Source organism: Gopherus evgoodei, chromosome 13, assembly GCF_007399415.2.
Source record: "Gopherus evgoodei ecotype Sinaloan lineage chromosome 13, rGopEvg1_v1.p, whole genome shotgun sequence".
NCBI classification, from domain to species: domain Eukaryota; kingdom Metazoa; phylum Chordata; order Testudines; family Testudinidae; genus Gopherus; species Gopherus evgoodei.
The window spans coordinates 5,450,292-5,460,576 of NC_044334.1; the positions used below are offsets into that span (position 1 = coordinate 5,450,292).

Sequence of the window (10,285 nt, forward strand, 5' to 3'; positions counted from 1 at the left end):
TAGGTGACTTGATCATGGTCTAGAAGAAATTGCAAAGGGAGAAGGTTTGTATGAGTAGAAAGTACTTGAGCAGACAATGGTAAAAGAAGATAGAGACGTGCAGGAAATAACTGCACTATTAGATTTTACACCTTAATTAACCACTGGAATAACTTATCTAGGGATGTCACTATTTCCACATCACTTGACATCTACAAATCATAACTGAATGTCTTTTTAAAAGGCACTCTGTAGCTCAAACAAGCTAGGACTTCATGCAGAATCATTTGGAGAAATTCACTGGCCTGTGTTTGCAGCAGGTCAGACTATATGATTACAGTGCCCTTAAAATCAACTAACTAATTTTATCACCAGACCCTCCACTCTTGTGTTGTAGGTATGTCAATATTATTGTTATCATTTTACAGACAGAGATACTGAAAGAAAGTGAGGTAGAGATGGTCAGTGACTTTCCAAAGCCACAAAAAGCATCAGAGGAAGGACTAGACTGCAGGAGTACTTCGCTCTCAGGAGATTTATCTACACTGGGAAAGCAGGTGTTTAAAACTTGCTCATAATACTATTGATTTTCCCCCTGTCAACAAACCTAGCATGTTTAGTCCATTAGAACAAATTGCCTCTCATGCTATTCAGCTGCCCCCTCGGGTACCCAGAAGCCACTCTAGTTACTTGCCAGAGATGTTGGCTCATCTGCAGGATGGTGGCACACGGCTGGGAGGAAGCTTTAATGGTTGGGTTACATCAATTACATCCACCAGGCTGATTTTAAAAGACAAGGTTTCTAGTCCTTTCTCTTGTCAGAGATGCTGAGATCAGCCTTGACATGTCCAGATCCATAACATCAGAGGCTGCCAAAGCACAGTACTCTCTGTGATCCAGCAGCTGTGACTGTTAGCAATGTTTGTTTGCTTACTCGCTAATTTACATTCTCCATGAAGGTACCTAAAACTGTGGCACTAGCTCTAGTCCTAAATAGGTCCTGTGTTAGCTGAGCATCATGGCATGCTAAATGGTGCGTCGCTCTAGCGGGCTCTTGCAGACTGATAGGGCTATCATTTTGTAGAGTTAGGGAGTTTTGTTGGCTCTCATGGAGTCTGCTATCTTGTAATTTATGTCTGAGTCCAGAGCCTCAGCTGGGTCTCTTCAAAACCTTTAATGAATTTAAATAAGTAATTTGCAATGTGATCTTCCAGCCACTCAGTTTAATTTGTAAGAACCTACTTTATTATTTTTTCAAATTCGGTGTTGAGCTCAAAATTGTAAAACTTTCATCTTTATTTGGTAAGTTTTACTTTTCTTTATTTATACCCAAACCAAACATATTGAAGTTTCTGTCTTCCTTAACAGAAGATATTATGCTAATGCTAAGAATTTATAACTTTAAACAAACCCCCTGAACTAGTAAATTGGATTCACTGATGCTCCAGCCAGGACCACCAGCCTTCCTAAAGCAGCAATGGGAAACCCTAAATGATGGATTTTCCATTGTGCGTTTCACTTATGTTGTTTCCTTCCTTCAGACTTCTTTGAATCCTTCGCTGCTGGCCGACCTTTTGGTTGCGCCTTCTTGAGGAATGTACGACGCAGACATGATAGGATAGATTTTTTAAATCTTCTTACAGCAAGAATAAGAGCAATGAGGATGAGGAGAGCAAGACCAATTATTGCCCAAAAACCCCACCAGATTTTGGCACTCACTCTCTGTGGGGGAGGGCCACTGTCAATGCTTCCTCCAAAGCCATGGAACTGACAGTTTGGAGGGGCCCAGCCCTCGACACAGTGACAGTTTTTATTATTGTTGCAAACTCCTCTCCTGCTGCACTTTTTGTCCTCATCACATGCTCTTTTAATCACTGAAGCAGCCATACATGTCCGGTTCATACAAACCTTTGCGTTGCCACACATTGTGCCATCTGCCACTACTCCGATGTCAACAATATCTACCCCTGGATGATAGTCTGTTCCCCAGCACCACCCATTGCCTATCGGCGTTTGAATTATGGTTGCGTATTCCTCCAAGACAGGTATGTCTTTTACATTCACACACTGCACTCTCCCACACAAGCTGTTGCTCTCGTTGCATTTCTCAAATGCCGTTTCTTTCCCGTCACCCCCACAGTTGCCAAACCGATCAGCTTTTACATTCAGTTCATTGAAGCAAATTTCTGGAGCAGCTCTAGCTCCTTTTCCAAAGATACTTTCACACTGTAAATTATGGGTGGCGCATTTCCCCTTATAACAGTAGCCATTGTCACTACATGCATTTCCATCCTGCTCATACACATCTTCAGGACACCACTCTGAAATCCCATCACAATACTCGGGCAGGTCACACTCATCTGCAATTGCTCTGCATGTTCTTCCTGCTGGAAGAAACTTACATTTTCTACAGCACTGTCCAACAGAACAAACAGCTCCTGGCTTCAGTGTGCAATTGTGATGACAACAAGGATCTCTTCTACATTCTCGTAGGTTCCCACAATCGCAGTCTTCTCCATGGTCCACTACTTTGTTACCACAGCGCTGAATGGTAAAAAGTGCATGAGGTTCAGGGATGTTAAACAAACAGTTTCCTTTTCCTTTATCCATTAGGTCTAAAAAATAATTTTTACTGCAGTTACTGAATAGACTGGTTCTTGAACTTGCTTCACTCATGATGCAGCTTGTGTGTTTGCCACATATACAGCCTGTGTGATCATGCTCCATGCCAAGATTATGACCCAGTTCATGAGCAAGAACCTTTGAAAAGAGTATTGCAGAATTAAAAACGTATGCTTCAACTCCTGCTCCATAATAGCCTTCACAGATCCCACTTACATATGCCCGCCCAACTAGTGTTCCAAAATTTTTATAAACAAATAGGTGTGCAGCATCATGTTTCACCCGTGGAGAAATATTAAGTCTTCTCCAGTCATTAAAACTCTGAAGAAGCAACCTAATGTCTTCAGGAATGTTAATGGGATTGTTTTGCGTCCAAATCAATAGCCCAACCAGAAGTATACGTAACTTTAGAGACTGAAAATGAGAATCTGCCATATTGACTGTGTCAACAACGAGATATGTCACATTGGTTTCATTTTTCCCATGATAGTCGAACAGTTTTTTGTCTGCCACTATAAAGAGCTCGAGATACCTGGTGTGTCTGAATCTTACAGACAGGTCTTTACCTATTAAGTTCTTCCTAGTCTCTATTACTGTTGCTGGACGTTTTCTTTCTCCATCAGTTACTTCACACTTCACAGCCTTGGGTTCCATCTCCTCTGTTCGATAAAGACGGTGCTGGAATGTAAAGGAAGTCTCCACAGGTTCAATACCATAGTTTAAGCTCCCAATCTGGAGAAATCCTTTAAGTCCAGAGCAGGTGCTGAGGGTCACGTGAGATTCTAGGGTATTTTCCACATACCCATGATAGTAGCAATCATCTGGAATGTGGGGCTGATCTACTCTCAGTTGACCTCTAGCATCATATGTGAAGACTGGGAAATTTTTTACTAGGAATCCTTTCTTCTGCTTTAGGTGAACTACATGGATCTCACCTTCCACCTTGATGGCATAGGACTTCTCATCCTTGGTGGCTTTGCCTTCCTTGGGTGCTAGCTTCCTCGGAACTATCACTTCATAGGAAGCAAACCGTGGAAGAGGATGATGACTAGAGTCTGTGCTGGGAAGGAGAGGCCCCAGCAGCACCATGGAGACGCCCAGTCTGAGGAGCAGCCCTTGTCCCAGCACTCTGTCCCTTGCCATCAGACTCCTCGGCATTAACGCTAATCCTCTCTGGGTCTGGTTTATGGTCGCTGCTTTCCAAACTGGAGCAGAGAAGGAAAATTGTGGGGGGTGTTAACTCAGCAGCACGGTCGTTAATTCAGTCACCGAGTGTCTCCTTCTCATCTTAAAAAGCAGCAGGTAATGCCTCTCTCTCTCTCTCTCTCCACTCCCAACTGCTGCCCATGCCGGCTGCCAACTGCCTTTCTGAGCTTTAGTGAGTAGACACAGTAAACTTCTCCCCTTACATTTCATGCTCCAGATCAGCATCAAGTAATGCACAAAGGGGCCAGCCCCCTTTCACAACTCCATTTCTGTGGGCTCCTTCCTCACCCATCTCTCCTTTGTAACATCAAGGGCTCAGGCTCACCATTTGTGGGATACCAAGTACCACAATGCAACGGACCTCCTCGCTATATAATAAAGCACAACCCCACTAACAAAACGCTTTATGCAAGGAAATCCAGGCTTCTAAATGGGGAAAACCAAAAAAAAAAAAAGTGGGTTATGTTTAACCCCTGAATTTCCTGCAGCTGTGGAATGGCCGGGATGGCGGTTGATTGTCTTGGTGCCTCTTTAAACGTGAACATTCTATGGCATGTGCCTTGGGGTAGAGAGGGGCTAGGGACATAGCCATGTGTGACTTGTGCAGAGCCAGACTTTAGGGCTTTCCAATTATGTAGGATGTCAATTAGAGAGAGCGAGAGAGAGTGAGTGTGTGTGTAAAACTAGCACTTTTCCAAGCTATGCCAGAGCCCAGCGCTATGAAAGCCCAGCTATGCCCCGTTCCTTGAGTCAGCTCTCACAAGAGCTGGTGCAGCTATTCAAGCTACAATTCACAAAAGTCCTTGCTGTGATGCAATTAAAATATTGCTGCACGTGGCACCTGTGCCACGACTGCAAGACAGAAATGAAATGGTATCTAGCATTTGGCACTGGCCCCATTCCTGTACACCACAGAGCACCCATCCCGTCTTCCACTACCTCCTTTTCCAACATCTCCCCGTCTTAAGATGATGAGGTGTGTGTGCTTGGAGAAATCTTTTGATGTGCTGAAAGGGGACAATCTGGTGATTGGGGTGCTGGATGGCTGCCAGCAGCTACTATGCTGAGGCTTGAGGGTGGAGGAGGGGGCAGGAAGCTTGAAATAGGGGCTTGTGAGGAGGGAAAATGCAGGCGGGCCATAGGCTGTGTTGCCAAAAACAAGCATTTAAAAATCATGACTCGGCTCCCCACATAGTGGGAGATGATTTTAAACAGTGAAGGACTTTTTTTTTTCTTTCTTCTGTTCTGCATTCTGACCTTTGAGCCTACAGGGTGAGGCTGCCTGACCCTGATTTTCTGTGGGCTTCAAAATTCAACTTGAACGGCTAAAAGCCACAAAAAGGGGTGAGCCCCCCCTGCTTGCTGCTTTTAAGGGATTCCACTTGCCCTCTCCTACGCCCTGGGGTGGGGTAGGGCAGGAGTGGCTGCCATTGATCCCACTCCAGCCTTTGCCCTTATCAATAACCCACCTCCCTCCTGACCCTCTCTGGGAAGCCTCCATGGCTTCTTCCTTCACTCACCTATATTGGCCCACATCAGTGTTCTTCCCTTGGGGTCAATGACCCTTTCACAGTGCCCCTCTCTGCCTCCTCCCAGAATATGGGGCTGCCCTCCTCCCTCAGGGCAGCAGGACTTTAGCCCCATGGTTACAATGGAGGACACGGACAGTGTCAATTTCTTTTAAGAGCTGCTTCTCCACAGGCTGTAGGGAAGTGGCAGCCATCTTAACTGAGGGCGGCCCCTGGCTTCTGTCTCACTGAGAACAAGGTGAGATGGCGGCCATTTGGGAAGCCGGCTTTTGCTGAAGGGGACGATATTAGGTGCCAGTAGGGTGACCAGACATCCCAATTTTATAGGGACAGTCCCAATTTTGGGGTATTTTGCTTATATAGGCTCCTATTACCCGCCCATCACTGTCCCAGTTTTTCACATTTGCTGTCTGGTCACCCTAGGTGCCAGTCTCTGCTGAGGGAAAAATCTGTCGGTTGTGAAGCAAAAATGGCAAAAAATAGGAACCTTAGCCCTAAATATTAAGTTTTTGAAACTCTCAGTTGGGTTTCTCCTCTCCTCTGCCTGCTTGTGTGCCACTTCACCAGTATCCTAAAAAACCACATTGGGGATGAATGGGAAAGCGGGGCTGCCGGATTCCAATCAGAGCCCAGTTACAAACCCTGGCACAGACAAGCTGTGAAGTGCTTAGGGCCTGATGGGGCCAGAGGGATGATAAATAGATTTAAATCCATCAGTTTTTTAATTCGCTGATCGTTTTGCTATTTGACTCCAAGACCAAATTTATTTAAATATTTTTAAAAAATGGAACAAACTGCCAAAAGTGTGTGTGCATATGTATAAAGTATATTTACACGAGTCCTACTGAAACTAGTCATGCGGATCCATCGATTCTCCAGCAGGGTTCCCCAGGCACTCCCACAACTGCTCTGAGAAACCCTAAACCATGGACTTGCCACTCTGCGCTGGCTTTTTGAAGCTAACGCTGCCTTATTTTCACACACTCCTGCGAGATGGCTGTATTTGCCCAATGCTTTCAGATGCTTTATGAATCACTGTTGCTACAGGCTTTTTAAGTAAGAGAGCGATCGCTGCAGTGACTACAGCGGCAGCAAGGGTTATGCCCACAATAGTCCCAACAAAACTAGAGAGTCTAACTTTGGAAAGTGGGGGGGGCCCACTGTCAATGCTTCCTCCAAAGCCGGCGAACTGACAGTTCGGAGGGGCCCAACCATCATTACAATGGCAGTTCCCGTTACTGTTGCAAACCCCTCTACCGCCGCATTTCTTTAAAGTACAGTCGGATGTCAGCACTGTTGTCTCATTGACACATGTATGGTTAATACAAATCTTGTTTGTTCCACACTTTGCACCATCTTCTACTATACCAGTATCGGAGAGCTCCATCCCCACGTGAAAGTCTGTACCCCAGCACCACATATTATCCACCGGAGTTTGAATTAGGGTCGTATGATCCTCTCCCCAAGGTATTCTTTTTACATTCACACACTGCACCCTTCCGCACAAGATGTTTTCCAATTTACATTGCTCAAACTTTCCATCTCCCCCGTCCCCTCCACAGTTGCCAAACCGATCCCCTTTTAGGTTCACTTCTTTGAAGCAACTTTCTGGAGCTGCCTTTGCTGCTTTGCCAAAGAGGTGTTGACACTGTAAATTGTGAGTAGAGCAAAACCCATGAAAACAGTAGCCATTGTCACTGCATAAAGTCCCGTCTTGCATATACACATTCTCTTGGCACCATGGAGAAGTCCCATTGCAGTACTCAGGCAGGTCACATTCACTTGTCTTCTTTCTGCATGTTCTTCCTTCTGGAAGAAACTGACATTTGTGACAGCACTGTCCGAAAGCACAAATAGCCCCTGGCTTCAACTGGCAAGTGTGATCACAGCAAGGGTCCTTTTTACATTGCTTTTTGGAGCCACAATCGCACTGTTCTCCTGGGTCAACTATGAAGTTGCCACAATACTGCACATGAAATAGCTTTTCAATTTCTGGGATGTTATTCAGACAGCGTCCTTGCCCTGACACTGTTAGGTCAAAATAGTCTCTAGAACTGCAGTTACTGAATTGATGGACTTGTGTATGATGCGCATTCATGATGCAGGTACTGTCATTGGCACACACGCACTCTTTTCCATCATGTTTCATGCCAATATTATGTCCCAACTCATGAGCAAAAAGCACAGCAAACTCCCTTGAAGGGCCATGCATGAATGCTTCGACACCCGATGCACGTTTCTTATCACAGACACTTCTCAGGTATGCTTTTCCAATGTTTGCTCCAAAATTCATATACACAAACAGGTGTCCTACATCATGTGGCGCCCGTGGATAAATGTGACGTTTTCTCCAAAGGTTAAAATTGAAAAGAACCTCACTTATATTGTGTGTAATTTTGATGGGGTTGCTTTCTGTCCAAATTTCTAGTCCAGTTAGTAGTATGCGAAGACGAAGAGGATAAAAAAGCTCATCCACCATACTGACGACATCAACAACTTGCATTGAAACATTAGTTATATTTCTGCCTGAATATTCAAACCGCAGTTTGTCCACCACTATAAGAAGCTCCATATACTTAGTGTGCGTCCAGGGATGAAATGCCTCCGCTTTGGGAACCTGCCTCCTCTCCGTTTCAGAAGCTTGATAGTTGATCTCTTTGGCAGTTAATCCACATGTCACAGCCTTGGGTTCCATCTCCTCTGTTCGATAAAGACGGTGCTGGAATGTAAAGGAAGTCTCCACAGGTTCAATACCATAGTTTAAGCTCCCAATCTGGAGAAACCCTCTGAGTCCAGAGCAGGTGCTGAGGGCCACGTGAGACTCTGGGGTATCTTCCACATACCCATGATAGTAACAATCATCTGGAATATGGGGCAGATCTACTCTCAGTTGACCTCTAGCATCGTAAGTGAAGACTGGGAAATTTTTTACTAGGAATCCTTTCTTCTGCTTTAGGTGAACAATGTGGTTCTTCCCTTCTGCTTTGATGACATAGGACACCTCATCATTGGTGGCTTTGCCTTCCTTGGGTGCTAGCTTCCTCGGAACTATCACTTCATAGGAAGCAAACTGTGGAAGTGGATGAGGACTAGAATCTGTGCTGGGAAGGAGAGACCCCAGCAGCATCATGGAGATGCCCAGTCTGAGGAGCAGCCCTTGTCCCAGTACTCTGTCCCTTGCCATCAGACTCCTCGGCATTAACGCTGGATTGAACTGAATGCTCTCTGGATCTGATTTATGGTTCCTGATGCCCAAACTGGAGCAGAGAAGGGAAATCTTGGGGTGTGTTAATGCAGCAGTACTGCCCTTAATTCAATCACAGAGCAGCTCCTTCACCCAGTACAGCCCAACATCTTAAAGACACAGGTAATGCTCCTCCCTCCATTGCTAGCTGCTGCCCATACCCCCAACTAATTGCCCTCCTCTCTGACTCTGAACATTTTAATGACCGTTATATTTCCCACACTCTCCTTACATATCACCAGCTAGATCCGCCTGGAGTATCAAAGCTGCCTGCCGCCTTTCACACACTTTTATGGACACCCTCCCCATCTGTGTCTTTTGTATTTTCAGGGGTGCTCCCTCTCTTTCTGGCAGGGCAATACTACATCCAACAAAGCAGCAGGCCAGCCAGAGAGCCCAACCCTGCTATATTATACAGCACAGAAATGCTAACAAGTCTGGCTGCGAAAGGAAATTTAGGCTCCTAAACTGGGAAGAGGATAACACTTATAAAATATTACTCCCGAAACTTCTACTGCAATGGAATGGCCCAGATTGTGTCTGTTTCTCTTCGTGCCTCTTTGAATGTGAACATTCTATGGCATGAAGCTCAGAATGCAGCCATGTGTTCCCCCATGCGGGGATGGGCATGAAATGGAGATCTGGATCCCTGGGATTCTACTCAATATAAATTTGGAATGAATAAGGCAATGGAAAGATAGAGTGGTGAACAATGCCTCAGTCACTCACTGGGACCTAATATAGCAATAAGACACACCTTGGGTTATTAATTAATGCTTTTTGGCGCACTGGCTAGCATATTGCCCTTTTCTAAACACCCTATTGCTGCTCATAAGCTGACATTTTTTTTTAAATTGGTTTTTGCAAAGTGGGTTGCATGCATTGAGCAATGCAGCCTTCTGCTCTGAAAGATATTCTCACAGTAGGGTGAGAAAATGAAGAGGCTTGTAAGCTTCCTGCCTGCTACAATTTTACATATGTACAGCTTGCTTGTGTTCTTGTAATCTCTCTTAAGTTACCAGGACTTTTTAGGCCTGTTCTTTCCTCCTTTCTCCAGCAACATGGATGCTATGTCACAGCAATGCTTTATAGATCAAATAGCCACTCACTTTCTATTATGCTAATGATTAAAAATAGTTTTACTGAACAGTTAGGTTATTTACAATTGAAAGTGGGTTGGAGAGGCAGCAATGCCCCAAAATTGCTGTTACTGTGTCTTCCTCATCTCCCTCCATCCCCAGCCTACCTATCTTCAGCACACGTCTCCCTTCCATTCCCTGTCAACTTTAGGAGTGCAGAGATTTCTTAAGCATTTTTCACTGATGAGGTCCTCGTTGGGTTGGTGTCATGGTGTAGCATCAAGGCCAATTAGAACGTGCCTTTGGACAGTCACTCTTTCCCTGTCTTCCTGACATATTCTAACAGGGCTCTGAAGATATCAGACTGATATCAAATGCAGACTGTAATACAGTGAAGTATGAGTTAAGTAATTACCCAAGAAGCAAGAAAAACCATCAGTCTCCTAGTAGAGGGTGTTCTTTACTGAAAGGTTGGACAAAATTCTACAGGAAATCTTGGGACAGTTCCCATTTGTGTTAAGTTCTTATAAAAGCAACATTACAGATAGAAATCTCAACATAGTGAACTCAAAGCCTTGCAATGCCTTCCTTTGCTTCAGTTTCATTTTCTTTAATGCAATGGCGTG

General features: G+C 44.8%; 2 protein-coding genes across 2 annotated transcripts; both read right to left on the minus strand.

The window, feature by feature from the left end:
* Positions 1-1,397: 1,397 nt before the first annotated feature.
* LOC115660951 (disintegrin and metalloproteinase domain-containing protein 9-like) lies at positions 1,398-3,777 on the minus strand. Its single transcript, XM_030582939.1, has one exon. The coding sequence runs from the start codon at positions 3,757-3,759 to the stop codon at positions 1,495-1,497; it is 2,265 nt and encodes a 754-aa protein (XP_030438799.1). The 5' UTR covers positions 3,760-3,777; the 3' UTR covers positions 1,398-1,494.
* A 2,535-nt stretch (positions 3,778-6,312) lies between these two features.
* LOC115661046 (disintegrin and metalloproteinase domain-containing protein 9-like) lies at positions 6,313-8,591 on the minus strand. The gene has a single exon (XM_030583170.1). It carries the CDS (start codon positions 8,533-8,535, stop codon positions 6,313-6,315), a length of 2,223 nt encoding a protein of 740 aa, XP_030439030.1. The 5' UTR covers positions 8,536-8,591.
* Positions 8,592-10,285: the final 1,694 nt, after the last annotated feature.

Bases quoted from the DNA above. Each gene is read 5' to 3' on its own strand.
- LOC115661046 (XM_030583170.1), bottom strand. From the start codon at position 8,535: ATGCCGAGGAGTCTGATGGCAAGGGACAGAGTACTGGGACAAGGGCTG.
- LOC115660951 (XM_030582939.1), bottom strand. From the start codon at position 3,759: ATGCCGAGGAGTCTGATGGCAAGGGACAGAGTGCTGGGACAAGGGCTG.